Source organism: Nestor notabilis, unplaced genomic scaffold (genome assembly GCF_000696875.1).
Source record: "Nestor notabilis isolate BGI_N333 unplaced genomic scaffold, ASM69687v1 scaffold26682, whole genome shotgun sequence".
In the NCBI taxonomy this organism is placed as follows: domain Eukaryota; kingdom Metazoa; phylum Chordata; class Aves; order Psittaciformes; family Psittacidae; genus Nestor; species Nestor notabilis.
The window spans coordinates 50,098-71,081 of NW_009919412.1; the positions used below are offsets into that span (position 1 = coordinate 50,098).

Below are 20,984 nucleotides of genomic sequence, written 5' to 3' on the forward strand. Positions count from 1 at the left end.
ATTCACAACTTCCTTGGGCAACCCATTCCAGTGCCTCAGCACCCTCACTGTGAAGAACTTCTTCCTTAGATCTAACCTAAAGTTCCCCTGTTTAAGTTTGAAGCCATTACCCCTTGTCCTACCACTACAGTCCCTAATGAAGAGTCCCTCCCCAACATCCTTATAGGCCCCCTTCAGATACTGGAAGGCTGCTCTGAGGTCTCCACGCAGCCTTCTCTTCTCCAGGCTGAACAGCCCCAACTTTCTCAGCCTGTCTTCATAAGGGAGGTGCTCCAGCCCTCTCATCGTCCTCATGGCCCTCCTCTGGACTTGCTCCAGCAGCTCCATGTCCTTTTTATGTTGAGGACACCAGAACTGTACACAATACTCCAAGTGAGGTCTCACGAGAGCAGAGTAGAGGGGCAGGATCACCTCCTTTGAACTGCTGGTCACGCTTCTTTTGGCGCAGCCAGGATATACAGTTGGCTTTCTGGGCTGCAGGTGCACACTGAAGCTGGCTCATGTCAAGCTTCTCATCAACCACCACCCCCAAGTCCTTCTCCACAGGGCTGCTCTGAATTTCTTCTCCGCCCAGCCTGTAGCTGTGCCTGGGGTTGTGCCGACCCAGGTGTAGGGTCGATAAAACAAGGTTATTATCTACAGATAAAGGGCTCACAAGGGAGACAGAGGCTTGGTGAATGAGCATTTCAGAGGTGGTAGTTTGTACAGTGTGGCACTGGCCTTAATCCACTGCACATGTTATGTACAGGAATGGCTCTGCAGGGTCCTTCTACTAACTTCTTTTTCATTTCAAGTCTAATGTAATAGAAACTGCAATAGAGATATTGATGCTTTGGGATTTGCTCTGAGTTGTCGAACAGGTATACTTAGAGAATCAAGAAAACGTATTTGGCTTCTAACAATGCTTAAAGAAACACGAATTGCCCTTTATTGCCACAATATGCCTACTTATTTTTCCCAGACAGTACAATTAACTTTTTAATATTCCCTTCATCTCTCACCATACCCTGTCCTCCATCATTAAGTCAGTGATGACTGAAGATTTGGAGAAAGCTTTAGGGTGTTTCTCTTCTGTTCTTTGTGGTGAGCAAGGTGAATATAAAGCATTTAACAAAAGAAGAATCCATTTGCAGCTTTCCATATATCTTTCTATTAAAAAAAAAAAAAAAGCATATTGATGACTTACTAACATGACCTAACAAGGCCTAACCTAAATAACCTCCACTTTGCTCTGCCCCTACCTGGTGCACTGCTGAAAAGGTTTATTGTTCCACAAAGAAACAGCTATCATGTATGAGATGTAGAAAGCATGTTTTCCCTGTCATCACACCAAAAACTTAAAAAAAGAAGCAAAGTCATTCACAGACTTCATTCTTTGTGGACTTGACTATGATCAGGAGAAGAAGTTAAAATGATGATTTTACTGTGCTTCATACTAATAATATTTCCCATGGATTTATTTCAGGGAGAAGAACATCCATTAATTATCAAAACCAAAACAATTTATCCTAGGAACATGTAGTAAATCCTCGTAGAGAGGAAAAGCTTTTACAATTATATGTCTGTCTTTAACCTTTTCCCCCCTGCATTTTAGTAGGTGTACTATGCCAATGTACTTCATATTAATAATGTTATGTAAAGACATATAGTTTAAACTACGTTTCTGGACAGTTCATCAAAGTGTATTCCATACAGCTCCTGCTTGTGGTTGCCCCAGTCTTGTCCCACAGATATAATTCTTAATATATTATATAATTTAGTGGTGGATCTGAATATCTGCCCTTTTAAATCCAGAACATAAACTTTGCCCTCTGGTGTTCGTTCAATTATTTGATCTTGTCTGAGAATCTAATCCTTACAGGTCTTCCACCAAGAGCCTAAAATGTATTTGTTGCAACTTCTGCCTAGTTTTCTACCTGTCCTTTAGCTGTGAAGTTCTGACTCTCAAGGAACACCATGCATGAGGCTTTCAGTATATGCAATTCCACCTGCAAGTCACTGATGAGACTTAACCAAGCGCTGGCAACCGCCCCAGACAAAGGGAACAAAGTCAGGGGAGGACTATGAGGACTCAGCTGGCATTTCCCTTGGTGCAATCATTTTACAATCTTTACACACACACAGGCACTTGCACAGGTACTCGCTCTCTACAGGCACAGTGGTTTTTTTGACCATTACCTGAATTCATTTCAAAGACCAGAGATAGCGGCCCAAAACATTATGTTTTAGAGAAAATACAAATATTTAAAGAATGACATTTCTTGGAATATTTCTGTTGATCCTTCAACCATCTGGACAAGACTGACTTGATTCAGAACAAAGTCCAACACTGGCACATAAATAAGTGCTAGAGTTAGTGATTTGACATCAGCATCCAGATACATTTAAACCACTATACAAACCCAGCAGAAATTAATTTAAAATGTTTGAACAAAAAAATATGATATTTTGTTCAAAATTGCAAAACTCTATTACAAGGCTTGTATGGGTCTACCATCATAGTATATGAGCAGTTATTTGTTTGGTCCAAAGGCAAAATATATTTATTATTTTAGTTTTTATGCTTTTGTATACAACTCTGGGAATGCAACACAAATGCTGCTAGTTCTTGCACCTGAAGTTATAGCACTTTGCACAGCAAATTTCTGTTCTCATTCGTACGTAAGGGCAGAGCTGGATATCTGGCCCACAGAATCCTATTTTTCTGGTAACTCAAATTCTTCAAAGAAGTGACTAGGAAAATAATCTACAGGGCACTAAAGAGCCTAAAAAGGGAATATAGCACCCTTTAGACTTCAACTTGAGTCCAATTTGGTTAAAGTTGACTGATGGCTTCAGCAGCTAATTATCGGTGAGAAGAAGGGACAGGCAGATAGGCATGATCCTCTTAAGTTTCATTTCTTTTTGAAGAAACACAGACAACTGAATTCTTCGAATTGTAGACAGATACTTAAACCCCATAACGAAGTACTTATCATTTGCATGCCTTGAGAAATACAGCATATTAAGTGTATGTTTAATCCTTAAGGATTTTCTATCTTCAAGGCCCCAGTTACTCACAGCAGAATGGCCTTGGGAAAAAAGAAAACTCAAAATAACTTAAGAATATCTATCAAATAGAAGTCTGCATGCTATTTTCTTTTTTAAACAACCTAATTTTCAGGGAAAAAATGATACCTCTTCTGCACATTATCTTCTGAATAACTCACACAGAATAAAGGCAGCTAAAAAAATGAGAGGACATTGATTAGCCAAAACAAGCACATTTAAACACGCAGTTTAAATGTTTTAGGGAAGAGCCATATGATGTTATACTGCACTGATTTTCAAAGCATCTAACTAATTAATTGCCTGACATTTAAACTGACAGGCTTAAAGAAAGGCAGAGACAACATATAAAATGAGAACTTTAGAAGAAGCTTAATCCAGTGTCATTAAACTGCCAAGACAAACTGACCAATGATAATGGAAGAATAATTTTCAGTGGTCATTTCTTTTGGGTTATTTATAAAAAGCAGAATGAGAAACTGTGAGTGCTTGCAGTTTAACAAAACAGCACCGTTCAGCTAAAAAGCAGATAACAGATGAGCTTGAAGAAATTATTTGCATAACAAGTTCTAAATGGAAACAAAGATAATTATTTGCACAAGTCAAGAGTAGCATAAATGTACCGAGGCTGATGATGATTGCTGAATTCACACTCAAAATCTTTTCCTGTGGGAGATGCCACACTGAACACAACAAATCTAATCACACACCCATTTTTGGCATACGGATTTATTTAATACTGTGACACAGTCTAGTAACACGTGGTGTGAATGTGTACACTGGAATAAAAAGAAAGCTTTTCAATAGAGATAAATGCATGGTGAATGCGAGAAATTGAAGGTCACAAATGCTTGGCAGGCAATGCTTTGTTCTAATCACTTTTCAAAACACTTGAATGATGATTTTGCAATTAAATGATCTGCTTATAACACAATGTAATTGTACATTTTGGAAGATGAAAGCCAATTAGCTTAATTTCTTCTAATGTAGACTTTGTAAATCTACAATTAGCCTGTACACGGGTTAGGTAGTGTTTGCTATTTAAAATTATCTTTTTGATTTTCTCTTTTTTCTTGTTCCTCCCTATCCCTCTTTTCTGATAAGTCACAATTCTGGTTTTAATAAAACAGTTTATTGGCAGGAAATTCAACATGACTGACCCCACGACCTAGGTTTACTTGGCACCAGAATGTAGGCATTTACACTAACTTAGCATCTACTTTGCACCAAAAAAGACAGAAAAATAATCCTGTTTTAATTCTTACAACAACTTGTTTGTCATGATCTTTCTTCATCCCGATGTCAACACTAAATCAGCAGAAAAACAACTGCCATGACCTCCATGTGCAAGGCAGACTAGAAATGACCACCCCCAAACCTCTGTCCCCAGCACGTAAGTGCCCCAGCAGCTCTCCCCACAGGACTGGAATTTGCCAGAACCGGCAGCACTGAGCCTGTTATAGCCATGTTAAGAATTTTGCAGTGTAAAGAACAATACACAAATTAAGCTTCAGTGGTGGTGAGTGTTACTAGTGTTTATTTGTACATTTTATTTAGCAAAGAAAGCAAGTATTTATATACACCTCAGAAATACGGGTATACATACAATGCTGCTGAGATGACACTGAGTGCAATAGGATGATTAGCTGTTTCTACCTTAGTGAAATTTGTCTGTAGAGAGTACCAGTATCCTAAGCTTTGCTGTTTCTCCTCATTTTATACAGTTTTCCTCGCTCTAGTTACTAAAAAGAAAGAAAAAAATGGATAAAGGAGTCTTGGGAGTCTTCTCCCTGTTACCCCCTCCCAGTTTTCTGTTTTGAAATAATTCAACTTCGATCAAAACCAGTGCCCTGTCTTGCCATAAATCTTCCCTCCCCTCAAAACACCTTCTGCCACATCCAACACACCTTGTTCCTGCAGCTCTGCGGCTTCCAGCACAACTGCCCTGCACCCCACTACAGCATCTTCTCTCCTGGTTTGCAAACTGCTCCAGGAAGTTCCCGAGCCACTTTGGGGTCTCACCTGGCTTCCTTAGCCAGGCGAGTGCTGCTGGCCCCTCTCCTGCCACCAGAGGTGGCTGGCACGCTCCATCACACCAGCTGCAAGCAAACCCACACAACCCATGCATGCACACTGTTTTGGGGAGCTTGAGAAGCCCTCAGCCAGAAAACACGCATCTTTCCCCAGGACCATGAAGTGAAGGCTCTCCCTGGCACCCAGCCACCCCATTCACAGGGAAAGGTAGTTTGGAAACTTCCACAGGTCTCACAGAAAAAGAACATATATGGGCTTTCACTGCAAATACCATACATTAGGACTTACTCTAAAACTTCAGTTTTGGTACTGCATATGTGCAATTTGTTTGTCAATTTCTAAAGCCTGTCCTCTGAAAATGAGGTTGGGGTAGCAGTTTCATAGAACCACAGCACAGCACAGGCTGGAAAGGACCCCAAAAGATCATCAGGCCCAACCTTTCATGAGAAAGGAAGCCCAGAAGAGGTATCTAGCACCCCGTCCTACCAGATCTTGAAAACCTCCAGTGACAGGGACTCCACCATGCCTCTCGGGAAGTTGTTCAGTGATTGACTGCTCTCACTGTAAAAAATTTCTTTCTTTTACCAAGATGAAACCTCTCCCAACGTAACGTGTACCCATTGCCTTCTCCATGTGAGGATAGAGCTTCCATTCTCCTTGTAGCCACCCTTTATATACTGGAATATAGCGATGAGGTCCCTGCCGAGCCTTCTCTTCTCCAGGTTAAATACCTGACCTCCTAAAGAAATAATAGGAAAATAAAACCCAGCATGTTGTGCTGCCACCATATGGCCCCAAAGACTGATTCTTCCTGGTAGGGCAGAGGAAAGAGGTGAGCAAAGGGCCAGGCTGCAGCATGGATGGAAGAGGCACACCCGAGAGGTGGATGCTCTTCTCCTCCTGATGCTACAGGCAGATGCCTGCAGCTGTGTCCTACAGCACTGTGAGCATGAGAGGGCAGCCTAGCCAAGTACACAGAAATCATGAGAGGCAATTCTGCCAATTATAAGAAGTCCAAATGTCTCATACTTTGGCCTGGCTGTAATGCAACAGGAAAAACACACTGTTCAATATGTATTTTTTTAAATAATTATTAAGGCAGGACAGACAAAATCACGGGAAAGAGCACTTGTTTCCTTACCATACCTAACTAGACTAGTAATTTTGTCCATTTTTTTTAGAGTTGCAAAGTTATAAAGTATTATTTCCTCCAATATACTTTATAGTATAAGTTCCTCCAATTTCCAAGAGAATCAATGCAAACAAATGCATTTCATATTATTAATATAAATATTTAACAGCTTACATTTTATAGAACTTTAGGTGCATTCTGACAAGAATCAGAAATATATTTTCTACTTAACTCCCTGGAAAATACGTCCATTTTTCTTTTTGAACCTAGCTAATCCAGAAATATTTGATGAAAAAATTATATGCCAGTTCTTAATCAGTATCAAGATGTCAATATACAGCTTTCAGTACTATTTTAATAATATTCAATAAAAATAAATTTAGAGATGGCATATAAATCCTCTAGTGACAACCTGTTCTTCTCACCGTAAGTTTAAAAATTACTCCACCTTTCCACTTTCTTTCCTTTGACTTTTTAAACTATACATCTCTCGCATCATTATCTTTCCCATGTTACCACTCAATGTTCTTCCCCATCATTCAGACTTCACTGAGTGAGTATTACTCAGCTACAGAATTAAAACCTAAACTGATCTTAAACCATATAGAGCTTTCAGAAACCATCTAGTGAATTTTATGCCCTGAAATTCTAGGCAGTATGACTTCCAGTACAAGAAGTACACAGCAATATTTCAACATCACACTTCCATAAATACAAGTTATATTTGATTCTGAAACACAAGTATGCTTCCATTTTTTAAATTTAAACTTTTATCTTAATCAAAATGTATGTAAGAGGATACTTCAAAGAAACATTAAGTTGGTATGGGAAATTGATTACTCTTCAATAAATAGTTGTCTTGTAGCTATAATAGCTAAAACTAGTAAGAGAGAATGTTAATACCATCTTTGCAAGATCAACTGAAATAATTTGGCAAAAGGGAATGTGGCAATCAGAAGAACAAGTGAAATTTAACTTGAAGTGTTTACTCCAAGCCTCGCCTTATGCGTCCAACGTATATGAACATTGATGTTTTACTGCTTAAGGTTCAGGAAATGTGTGAAAATTAAGTTAAAAAAAATTGAAAGCAGTATCAGTACACCAAAACCACCTTAAAGCAAAGTCTGAATGTTAGTTTTTACAAAGTACTTCTGATTAGTTCTTAAACTTAACACGCACTCCCCTAACACGAAAGAAATGTTATCCGAATAAGTATTTGACGTATGTGAATATCCTTGCAATGATCTGACCCGAATTACAATAACGTCAGTATATATTTTATCTCAAACCTTTCAAGGATCCAAGTCCTTCCACACTGATACATCTTGTATACACAAATGATGTACTGGGCATCCTTTTTGTTATGACTAAAGTTGGCTTAACTTGTGGCACTAAGAATTCTAACTCTGTCTGGTTTTGCTTTCCTTGAGAGGTAAAAAGTTGCAGATGACAGATTTTTTAAGTGCAAGAACTATAACCTCATCTTCAACTGGATCCTCCCAAGTCTGCTTATCACCTCTTCTGACAGAAGAATCCTCAGCTTGTTTCTATCTGTACAATCATCAATTCCAGTATGTATTTTTTCTAAGTGTTCAATGTGTTCCTTTAATAGAAAAATCACTGGCAACAATTTCTAGTTTAAATGGAAAAATATGACATTATTCAGAAACGAACAATAACAAACAAATAAGTATATAAACAAAAATACTGGAAAAAAAACCAACTCACTTTCTCATCCTTGGCTAAAGCTGCTTTGGCTTGAGAGTCTCCTAACCCCCTTTAAGGAACATTTATTCCCTTTTTCACCCCACACATACTTGTCTGCAAAGATGTTTAATTCTGTACAGTTTCCATGTCTGAGTCCTCAGACAAATCTCTCTGCTTTAAAGCTTTAGAGACTCATTTGCCACCTTTTAAACAACATCTTGTAATGCTACACAGACAAAACCACTACAATTTCTGTTAGATATACCACTTTTGAAAGTAAGTCCTTGAGTACCACGGGCACTTGAATGCAGTGTTCAGAAACTGAGGGCGACAGGCTTGCTGGAGTGCAAAAGCTTTGTAAAGATGTCAAAAAACTTCCCACTGATAAATGGGAGCAAGAGAGGGGAATGGCTCCGGGCCCTCGCAGGCATGCTGCGGGCACTGCAGGCTCTTCTTGTCAGATGTGAGAATTGAGTGAGCATAACAATTTAGGAAGCTTATTAACGGTTCAGTGAGCAAAAGCAGTTGATGCACACACAGCAGAGTTCCAAGTTACAAGCCAATTAAAAGCTTCACATTATCCCACCACCTCACTGAAAGCAATACAAAGGAACATGGTCAACTTTGCAAGATCTGCCGCCTCTTTACAAGTAAGACCAGATCAAAACTAAGAAAACAAAAAAAATACACAACAGAAGAGCTCATGTAGTCACAAGTCCTGCAGCCATCATTCTGACACAAAAGGATGCCCCTGAGCACCTGTATGCAAAACATACACTGTTTCTACATGGTGAATATTGTGATTACCTTAATGTAGCTAATTTGGGGTGAGCCTATACACAGTCCCTTAAAAAGAAAATCACCTCTTTGCTAAAGAATGTTTTCATAGCACTAAGTAATCAATTTTTGCAGTAAGTAGTACAAAGCTCTCATTATATACGATTATAGCAGAAGAGATCATGCTACTGCTTCTACACTACAAATTCAGTAACAAATAACTGTCTAACGTATTCAGGACATTATTTGCCTATGGCAATAAGGCAAACAAAACCATGTAGTTTAAGTAAGTAGTGATAATCAGCATAGCGTACATATCTGGTCAGAACCATAGTAGGATGAGAAGCAACTGTACTGTTTTCATTTCAAGAGGATCCAAGCCAGAAGAGGGGAACTGGGCCTGCATACAGCAGTTGAGCAAGATGGTATTTTTTGATAACTGCCTTCTGGTGCTCAGAATCTAATTCCTGTACAAAAATACTCAATTTTTTCAAGTGGAAGGTATCTTCATAATTTTATATATATGCCTCAGTCAAGAGGCTTGAGGAAGTGTGGATCACACCTATTTGTCTCACAAGGTGTGGGATACTGATTTGGGCAACTGGAGCTTGCCTCAGACTTCATAATTATTATAATCTATTACAAGTTGGATCAAATTATGCAGTTAAAAAAAGCACAACAAAACCACCAAGAAATGTCCTTCAATTTTTCCATTATTCATTAAATCAGAAATAGGCAGCTCAACGTAAGGCATTCAAGCTGTTCATTTATTTGTAAATGACAAATGATACTCCTTCTCAGTATAACAGCTTTTCCTGGGGAGTCAATTTATTTAAAAGAAATTAAGACATTATCACACCAAGACATAATTATGGGATTTCATATGTAGTTGCAACCTGAAGCATTGCAGCTGCACTTCAAAACACAAAGATTACTTACTAATTATTACAATGTAGACCCTATCAGATTTGCTTCTGTGAGTGACAGGGGTTTATAGTATCACACAGCTATATGCCTTGGTCCTGCAATGTATATGTACAGCTAGATTCCCCCTAGTACAGCCAAAAAAGGCTCTGTGCAGGTACAGAAATCCATTAAGGCCACCTGCAAGGCTGTGTCATGAAGAGGACTGGCTTGCTGCCTATGGCAGCTAGAAATACCTCCACATTGCTGTAGCAATGCTCATGTTAAGATTGCCCCTGTGGAATGTATTCAGAAGATTTTACCCATTCAATTTAGTTTATCAGCAGCATGCATCTACACTACAAGGCTGCTTGGTACCCCAGATGTTCAAAAAACAGAACAAGACATCACAGTCCCTATAGCCAAAGTCCATGAATCTAACCCAGCTATGATTTAGCATTTCAATACCAAGATGATGAGTGTTCTATAGGTATCTGATATGGATTACTCACCCAGCATGTCTGTCACACACTCAAGTGTGGTATTTGAAAATACTAGGGTTTTTTTCTAATTACTTTTTAAGGCTTAGCAAGAAAATTTTCATCCTACTCACTGTACCAAAATAGCTTCAACTAGAAATATTTGGCCTCAGGAAAAGAATTACTAAATTGTGTGTGTGCGTAGGTACAATCCAGGAACTCCAGAGTATGCCTAACCAAAACAGCCCAAACCTACAGGCAGCAGATCCTATTTGGGGATTTCTACTTCATGTTTGCACACAGGCAGAGTGGATCACTGCCTACCCTGCAAAGGCGGCTGCACACCAGTCTGGCAAGGCTGAGATGAGTGGGAAGGACACCCTGCACAGTGGGAATGGAAGGAAACCAAAGGAATGCTTTGAAGGCAGGACACCCTGAGCAGCACACCCAGCCTCACAGCACTTCTGCTCCATTGCTTCTCCCATGCCATGATCAGCAAATCTAATACAAGGGTTTGGCAGATGAGGGCTGAAGCAGGCAGCTATGTCTGACATGTGGGAGGGAGGTGACAGCACAGCTCTTCAAAGGAAGAGGCAGGTGCTGACCTGCCTAAATTAGGGAATTTCACACCTAAACCACACAACCTGATGGGTCTGACTTGAGATTTTGTTTAATGCTTGAATTTATTCTAAATACAATACTATGCCTGAGCATGACAACTAGCTTATTTCAAACAACTACATCTGTTGTGGTATTTCAACTTTACCAATCTAATTGTATACCCTTGTTGAAGCACATCACTGGGTAAATCAAAATCAAGGGCTCAGATGGCTCTACAAAGGCAAGGAGGAAGAGCTTTTACTCAGGCCAACTGAGATCCATTTTATTTTACATGTTTATCTTATTTGTAAAGACAATGCTAGTGATGTTTGAGAACACTGAGGAGCAAGATAAAGCATACAGCTGCATCCGCTGTCATCTGCACACAAAATCCAGACCAAGCTAAATATTTTGGCATATGGAAACTCGAGAAGAAAGAGCATCACTTTGATAGTCTCTAGGGGCAAAAAAAGGCTTTTAAAAAGAAAAACATAAGCAAATAGTGTATGTAGGAAGACAAAGTTAAGGTATTATGAAGGTTTAACTACATGCTCTTAAAATTCTAGTTTTTATTCTCTGCAATCGCTCAAGACCTAGTTCAGAACACTTTACAAAGCCAGTCAATCTTCTAGAGTAATACAGTAAAAACTCCCTTAATGTGCACATCCCAGAGCCCTAGAGGGATTCAGAGCACTGTGCCCCTTCTTAAGGGTCAAAACTTCAGTTCTTTGACGTTGCTGTGCTTTTAAACGTGATGTTAACAGCAATTCTCCTGTAGATCAAAAAGGAAAAACTCAAAAAATAGTCTACAGCATCATGAAGTAAGCCAGGCTTATAACAGAGCAGACTGAACAGCTCTAGTCTAAGGTTAGTCAAAACAGGAATAAGAGTCAAGCTCAAGAAACCAGGGCTAGGCAGAGGCTTTCTCAGAGCTGTGTAACAATGTGATCCAGCACAAGGAGGGCACAAAGCACTGTTTGCTGGGATACGGCAAAGCAGGTAAGGGACCCCCACTTTCTCCTTGTCTTGCCTGAGCAGGCATTCACAAAACAAGCAAGAAACGCAGCCAGAAACGTCAGCATTTTAGGCTGTTTTCCAACCCCATCTAAGGGAGGGAAGAATTAGAAGCTAACTTCTAAATGTCACAGGAATATTTGAAGGAAAGTCAAAAAGTTCATTTAATAGACACACAAGATGTCACTAAAAAATTGCTTAATCATAGTTCAAAATTTAAAAAGAGCAAATAGATTTGCAGCACAGCATACTCTTGATTTGAACTTTAAAACAACAGAGCCAAGTGTGGAAATGACACGCTTGCTTTCCCTTGCAGAGACCAGTGGCACACAACTAGGAAATACTACAGCCTCATAGAGAGGAGCTGAAGATGTGGAGAATTTGAAGATGAAGAAAAACAAGCAAATATAATACTGTGATTGTATTCCTGAAGATGATAACCTGAAGACAGAGGTAGAAAAAGCATATTAGACCATGTACGCAAATTTACATGCAGTAAACAGGTGTGGGGAAAAATATCAGAAATGGAAAATGAAAATACTTAATGGTGTTAAGTCTTCAATGCACTAGCTCCACTTACCTTGGAACTTGATAAGAACTGGCCCGTTTACAGTAAAAACCATGGTGTTTGAATCCTATCAAACCTATGCCATGTTTGATTTATAGCCAACACAGCAAGACTAGATAACCTTCTAAAGCAAAAACTTCTGCCAAGAACTCTGACTTGCCTTTGGGAGCAGAGTTTTGTTGCAGTCATACCACCACCCAACTACTTACAAGGTCAATTGATAATCTAGAGGGCAAATTACATGCTTCTCTACTCCAACATCATCATCTTCAAAATCAAACAATTTCCTAGCTTCTGGAAAGCAGAAAGTAGCTTGTTTCTTATCTTGGTTAAAACACACAAGGATTTTAAAGGGCAAACTAAGTAGTCTCTTTGAGCATAAACCACTAAGAAATTATTTTGCTATGGAGGATTACATTTATATCTGATTAAAACAGAAAATACCGAATAAGAAAAAAAGAGAACAGTCTCTATATAATTAAATTTTCATTCTCAAAATTACTCCTAGTTTAACAGAGAATTGAAAATCTCTGCAAGCCTACACTATGATTATATATTTATGAAATGGGAACATTAATCTGTACTAGGAAAAAAGCACAAAATACACAGCAGACCTGTAGATTTTACAAGAGACCGTATGTTTGACAAAGTTTTCCTTGCTGCATATATTCTGCAGAAAGTTACATTTCAAACAGATTTGGCACTTCACAGTGCAAATAATGGCTAAAGGCATTTATAAATGGGTAACTTCTTCACACATGCCGAATTCTGGACAGAGTTGAAGGTTTTAAAATTATTTTAAATCATTATCAATAATTCTAACAAAGCCGATACAATTACTTCCTAAATATTATGTATAACTTATTTTTAGACAGAAACTCTATCACAAACTCTTGAATATTGACTTTAAAAAAGGTTTAACTCACTTAGGTATATTGTGTAGAAAACCACAGATAACCAGCCTCTGAACAATCACTAGCACCACTCAGAACAAAAGACTGTTCACATCTGCAACAGTAGGGCAATAACAGTAACTCTGTGAAGACAGGATGAATGAAGCGCATGCAGAGGGTCCTGGCCAAGCCCACCCTGACAAGCAGCTTAGGTACTTTCCACGGATAAAGCTGTCACCCCCACATTTGATACACTGTACAGGTCCATCCTCCACAAACTGGCCCTCTTCCAAGATTGCCTTTGCCAGTGTTATTAGGTAATTCAGAACACCTCATTGTTTATACTTGCCTCCCACAGACATTACTCCCCACACACATTTGTACCGACGGATGCTGAATTTTATCTGCTCAGTCAGTCAGGACTAATTTTTCTAATAAACTTTAGTAACTGACTACTCTTCATGTGACTATCTGTAATACGTTATCAACAGAAAACCCCACCTCAGTACTCACAAATTTTTCCACATCAGTTATGAATTTACCAGCAAGTAAAGAGCTTTCAAGATGTTTAGGGTCTTTGATGAAGGTACCTACAAACACCTTTTAGAAAACCCAAGCACACTCCTTCTTCTGGATCACTCTACCCTGCATACTTGCTGACCTCTTGCAAGAAGTTCAACTGTTTTTCATGATCCATGTTCTTACAAAAGCACACAGGCTCTTCCCAGTATATCATATTTTGTTTACTCAGTTTTATGCTTGGTAACTTTGCTTTGTCACTCTTCAGTTCTCTACATCTTTTAAGTCTTTGTATTGAGGCTGACTTCCTCTGCATCAAATACAATTGAAGCAATAAATTAAACTATATTCCATTGTCAGAAAGCCTTGGACTAGAAACACCTCTTAAGCTCCTCCATGCAGAGTACTGATGCAAATAATTTAGCTTCCATGATACAGCCTTATGTTTCTTGACTGTTCCTTTCACACACGGACCCTTTAGCAACCTGCCACAAAGTCTGGCAGGGTCTGTGTGACGGGGTGGCGTGTTTACTATCCTTTTTATGCCTCTACTAGTTTTCTCCCAAAAATATTTGTCTTGTAATATTATTATTATTTAGTATTTAACTTTCCAGAGATGATGCTCTCTTCCATGTTCTCATGACTACCTGCAATTTAGCAATAAAAATACCCTATGTGGATCAGCAAGTTTTATAATGAAAACAAAACTCAGAACAAAAGCCTTGAAGGCTTCATGATATTTAGAGGGTTGTTGTTTTGGTTTTGTTTTTTTTTCCAAACCTAGTCCTAAATGCTTTGCTGAATGTCACAAGAATCCATGTATATGCATTTACCTTACACAGACCTTTCTAAAACAGGGACGTGCAACTCCCATAGTAACATCCTCCCCACATTTCCAATTACTGTATTGCCAAAAGCTAAAACACAATAAAAACACTATCTGCTTAAGTAACATGTGTTGTAGCCACAGTGGACAAAGGTTATTGTGACATACAGTATATATGGAGCAGTAATACTATTTATGATTAAAACAAGCTTCTGTTTCAGAGCCACAGACGTGTGCTGCAAATTTTTTTAGGACACATCAATATATCTATTAATAGTACCTATGAAATTTGCCTGCCTTTTTAAATAAAGACATTTAAATAAAGTGGTAAGTAGTTTGAATGATAACCATCAACTCAGTGATGCCAAACCAACAGCCTCCTGGCCACATGCTGCCCATCACACAAGTCACACAAATCACAAGTGGTGTTCCCTTGCCTAGGTGGAGCATCTTGAGTCACACACCAGGGAAAGCTCACTGAGGAAGACAGCAGCTCAAAACAAACTGCCGCCACTGGTAAAGTCTCACTAACTACATCTTTATGAGTTAGTGAAAGGATTGAGAAAACCTCTGGCTGAGCAAAGGCTCCATGAATTGCTAGCCAGTAGCTACACACTACTACAGAGAGGAAAGTGCCAGAGCAGAATGGCACTTAACCTTTGAAAGGTGAAAGATAAACCTGACTTGTAAACAGCTCCCAGGCAGGCTGGCAGCAGGTTCAACCCAGTGTACGGGAGGGACCATAACCAGCCCTCCTGTGCCTCTCCAGCACGCCTGGAAGCCTGACCCACGTGGATTAAAGTGACTGCTACAGCTGTCACTGGCTTGCAGATTATTTTCTCAGGTACCCAGCTCTCCATTAGGGCAGCTACAGCACCTCCAACATACCAGGGAGGGCGAGATTCATCCTAACTTCAGTTGCCCAAGTAAACGGACACTCACCTCTGAGCTAGTAGCTCTCAGCTTCTCTCTCACTTTCTGCAGAGCTGCGTATCTTCTGGGACCCATCACCTCCTCCTGAGGAAGGAGTTTGTAAGTGCCTATTTCACTCTACTTAAAGGGAGCCCAAGACAACAAACACAGACAGATGTAGACGAATTCCTACAGAGCACCTAACTGTGCACAGTAATATAATTTGTGTACTCTTCTGCCAGGAAGACATCAGGGTGCCTACAGGGAACAGGAGGATTTTCTACAGGTGTTTTCAAAATACCACCTGTCTTCATTTGCCTGCTTACTAACAGCTGAAAAATGACAGCACAGAGGTAATTGCAATGCAGGCAGTTTTTATTTAAAATGTTGGAGGGAGGATTGTCTCAAAACTCCACATTTTTATTGGTAACAAAGGAAGAACATTAGGCAGCAGAATACAGATCCCTTCAGGGAAGGGACATTTAGTGAATTTCCGACTAAGGATCAAAAGCTTCTAGAAGAACACAGTAAAATCAGTGTTTCTAACAGATCAGACTATCTAAAGCTCGTATTTTTCAGTTTCATTATATATGACTGTATCCTGCACCATCAGCCTTTGGGTTCCTGAATGAAGCCAGCACTCCTTCACTGTCAGAGGAACACACCTTCAGGGAATGAAACAACAGAAGAGCTAAGCTTTGAGAAGAATGCAAAAAAAACACACCAGCTAAAGCATCTTAGCAAAGGAACTAAAATAGAATCATAGAATAGCTAGGGTTGGAAAGGACAGGCACATAATATCTCCTAAAGAGATGAAACACAGCCTCACAACCTATTTCATCAAAATTGAAACATTCAAGAAGTAGAATGCCCAAAATAGATGAAGAGAACCTTGTTCTTCATATAACACTGACAAATCTGCACTTTGCCTGTGACAAACCTGCGTAAACGCTCATTAGCAGGTATCATTTCCCAGGAAAGAGTCTATTATTTCCAACAAATTAACACAGTAATAGTAGCAGCTTTCCAAGATACACTTTCAGGTTCACCACCTGCTCAAGCTGAATGCTCAGAGCAGCATGAAATAGACAGCAATTGTGCCCTGTTAACCTCAGGGATAAGAAAGAAACCCGAGGAGAGCTTGGAGTTTTCATAGTCTAATGAAAGCACAGCACAAGCGATGCTTGGAAAAGGTCACCAGGAAACAACAGCAGTGCCGTAATACTAACATAAAATGCCTGACCTTTATTTCATCTTAATCCCATTACTCTTTTTCCCCTGTCATGAAAATAAATCCCACTGAACCAAACGGATGTATTCTATCTTCTTCCTGTGACCATGTGTAAAAGAATTCTATGGAAAGTACAAGTAAATATGAGACACTTCCAAAGAATTCTTACAGATACATCTCTGTGCACAAGAACTGCAAAGGTTAAAGCTGTTACCAGAGGATGGCAAATATCAAACAGTAAGAATAAATAACCTTACTGAACTGCATTTTTTTTGTTTTGTTTACATTTTTGTTTACGGGATGAAAGATTCTCAAGTCAATCTATGTAGTAGATGTTCCGGTATACAGCCTCATGGATTGATTGTTTTTCCAGGATCATCTAACAGGAGCAGGATGCTCCTTTTAAAAAATTCTTTCATTAAAGCAGAGATCTGACTAAAGATAAAAATCAATCTGCAAACCTCTTGTGTTTCCACATTTGTAAATAAATCTGCAACAAAACCAGGAGGAAAATCAACGAGTTGCTCTAATACAATGGTGTCTCTTCACAGAATAACAATATATATGGGCCCTTTCTTTCATTAATGTCTGTCATTCTTTATTATGCACGGGTTTCCTCCATTTTAGCCATGTGTCTGGAATGCAAAATTCCCTTCTGTAAAATGAATATTAGCACTGATACCTTCTGATGAGTAACTCATTAGGAACAGCAGAAACAGATGGAGAAAAAACCAAGATTCTTTTTCATCAGAGGAAAAGAATTCCCACATTCTGCACTCTTCATCTGATTAAAGCATGTCCATGTCCAAATGCGTCTGGGATGATTTTCTGCACTCTATGTAGACACACTGCACAATCTTTCCATTAACTAAACAGTAGGAGGCAAGATCCATTAAAAACAGAAGAACTTGCAAGAACTGTATAGTTGAGAGCGGATTTTACACCAGGTCTTTTGTCACTCATGGATGTTATAAACAGGGAACAGGAATGCTCTGTTCTCATCAACTTCTCTTTACCCTTCATTTTATACCTAATGTAAGTAAATTAAGACATATTGCTCGAAAATAGCTTCCTAGAAATTTTTCCTAGGCAAAAAATCATGAAAGAAATTCAATCCTGTTGACCACACAGGAGACAAACTTCCGAGGGAACAGAAAGTTATATCAATCTCTCCAAATTAACAACCTATACCTGTCTTAATACATTGTTATCAGCCTCTTAAAAATATTATAAAAATGTTAATACCAACAGCAAAAGCTGGTTTTGTAACAGTTGAGGAAATGAGAGAGGACAGATGCAGAAATCGCACAGAGGTGAGATTAAGATTTGAGAAATTCAGGTCACAGTTCCATGCTTCACCCATCATATCACAGCATCTTAAAAAACTAATTACACACACACATATGTATTCTTAACCCTATTGCAAGAAGCGTGCTATACAATGCACTAGAAAGTGCTAACAGATCCACTGCTTGTTTATTCCTCCATAATATTTCAGAGTTTTGACACTAAAATGATGAGCTTTATTCTTGCTTTTAAGTCAACATCAGCTCTAGAAACAAAACACCACACACACCTGCTTTCCAACATCTCCCCCCCACACCTCCTTTTTAATTCAGGTAATTTGAAAAGCTCTGCACTCTTCTTGAGATCAAGTCACAGTCACTGATTAGCAAAAGCATCTTCCTTCTAAAACTCAAACCTCACCAATTAAGCTAAGTAGAAAAGGAAACATCAGCAAATCAACTTTACATTCCTTTTAGAGCTTCTAAATAAATAAATAAATAAAAGCTCAGTTTCATACCCGTTACTTCCAGCTCTTCCTAAAATAAAATGGACTGTTTGTGCTCTCTCTGGCAACATACACCTCCCTCCCTGTAGTCTACCCTGCCTCCACACACATGTATGAAGACACATCTTAAAATGCTTTTGCAAACCTCCTCACATGCACTTGTCTACTACTCTCACCGTGCCAGTCAAACAAACTACTGCAGACCTTTCAGTTAGCTATATTTTAAAAGATGAGACATGACAGTAGTAAGGGAAATCTCCACCTTTCTCAATAGCTTATCCTATCTGCTTGGATTAACTTTCCATCTCCTACAAGTGTCTGTGCTGTACACAGAAAAAAACTAACTCCTCCTGTCTGCAATTTGCTGTTCTGCCAACCATTTTAAAAAGCACATGCCCTCATATTACAAGCAAAGTGTTAAAGGAGCTGCTACTTCTCTATACTTAGCAGGCAATCTGTGTAGAAGATGAAAATATGTACTATTTTCAAAGGGAAAAAAAATTTAAGGATATTTTACGCAACACTCAAAACAGGACATTAATTTTTCCTCCCTTTATTTACACCACCCTGACCTTTTCATCAAGAGGAGTAAATAAGGCTAAATGTCAGGATCAGCTTTATAATTATTTTGAAAGCTCTTATATTTGAAACTAAGCAGTTGTACATGGTTTCATACATTCCCTTCCCTTCAAATGTGCTGAAAAAAATTGACCTCAGGCATGCAAGGCTCTGACAGTGGATTCCAGTTATAGCTCCTGATAAGAAGCACAGTTCAGCTATGTAAGAGAAAAGGTATTTTTTTCAAGATAACCACTTCATGTCCTTAACCATCTTAGCAACACATCCTGAAACACTGAGGACAGCATGTATGTGCTGGGAATAGATCTGATATTTGGTAATGCTGTAGGTGGCAGCAGGTTCTCTTCTCCTCTCTTCTAACCCTAAAATCCTGCATAAAAATCTTCCAGAAAAACAGCAAAGCTACTACTGCTTCAGTGGCACAATACACTTGACACTGATAAATTCCTTTCTACTGAAGGAGTGGTAGTGACCTATAGCAGCAGAGTCCCCGTGGGCAAAGCCCACACAAAAAGAGCCACAGCAACATGCTCGCCTGCTGCAGTTTAGCTCCAGATGTTCTCAAGTCTGGTGCTGTAAATCCCACCACATTCAGAACTAAAAAATCCAATGCTGCAAGCAAGCATTATGGCTGACATTTTTACTTCTTCCAAAAAGCCAGCAAGCTTGCTTCTGACATTTTTCCTTGACAAAGGGAGCTCTCAAAGCAAGAGAAGTGGAGACTGTACCACGTTTTTCATGGAAGCTAACAAATATTGTCACTTACTGTTTCATTCACTATAGAGCGCAAACAGGTGAAAACCATAGATAACAGCATATAAAACAAGAGCCTTGCCTACTTAAATGTACCTACTGGATTTAGGAATTGATAAATACTTAGCAATTACTGTGAGAGTGTACATTCAAAAATATGCTAGCTGTAGCATTTACAATAAGGAACCTGAAAACTGCATACAATGATGCTACATGTCAGTGACTCCCTCTTGGTTTAGTTACTTTAGTTACTTTTAAAAATCACAGAAGTATGCATCCTGCACCAAAACATACTGACAAGATATGTCAAAATGGTTTTACTTCTATTTTTTTTCCACTTCTCTTCACTAATCTCGAATTCCACCATTACACCTTTAGTTAATAAACCTACTAATGAGGGTTCCTACATTAGGGTAAAGTGAACAAGAACTGCAGTAGTTTTGGGCATAAGCACAAAAAATCCCAAACCCCATCAATCTAGTAATACTAGAACAGCAGCAGCTGCTTATTCCACACTTTGTTCTATATCCCAAGGGATCTGCCTTAAATTCACCTAGTCAATGCTTCTTGAAGCGTAATAGCAACATTCACCCTGCAAATCCGGGGACCATACTGGAATACTTTTCAAAGTAAATTAGACATCTGAAGTTTTACTCCCTCCCTCTAGACTAGCACTTATCTAGAACCTGCACTGAGCTGAACAGAACCAACTTGAGCAGCAGCTGCTGTACTGTAGCACTCCTATAGCAAAGCAAAAGATGACAGGAGCCATCTCCCAATAAAAAAGGCTGGATCACTGAATCCCCTGCCCTTGCTGCTGCCAAGGGAGCCTCAAAGCTCCTCATTCACTTCTCCTTTTCTCCTCGCCACTTCCACATATCACAAACAAGGAGGCAGTTGCTCCTTCTCCAGATTGATGGTCAAGAAAGCTTGCTTGTTTGGACTATAACTGGTTGGTCTAATAAAACATGTTACCTGTCCACAAACCTCACCTCTCTGGAAAGATACATTCACAGATGTAGCACTCTTAGCAGAAGGCAGCTGACTATGGATCACCTTGCCAGGCCTGATTAGACACAAACTAACTGTGGTCAGATCAAAGTTCAGGATACACCTGTACAAGGAAAGGCTTTTGTTCGATAGAGGCAACAGAAAGTAGTTCTGCAGAATGCAGGATCCCATCTCACAATACATTCAGGCTGAAAGCTGGCACTTGC

The 20,984-nt window shown here is 39.2% G+C and overlaps 1 protein-coding gene across 1 annotated transcript in view; it reads right to left on the reverse strand.

Annotated features, from left to right (window-relative positions):
• Positions 1–12,317, reverse strand: part of MAP7D2 (MAP7 domain containing 2) — a 55,894-nt gene extending 43,577 nt beyond the window's left edge. The window contains exon 1 of the mRNA XM_010010204.1: positions 12,275–12,317. Within this exon, the coding sequence (XP_010008506.1) occupies positions 12,275–12,317 (43 nt within the window). The remainder of the gene's footprint in view (positions 1–12,274) is intronic.
• Positions 12,318–20,984: the final 8,667 nt, after the last annotated feature.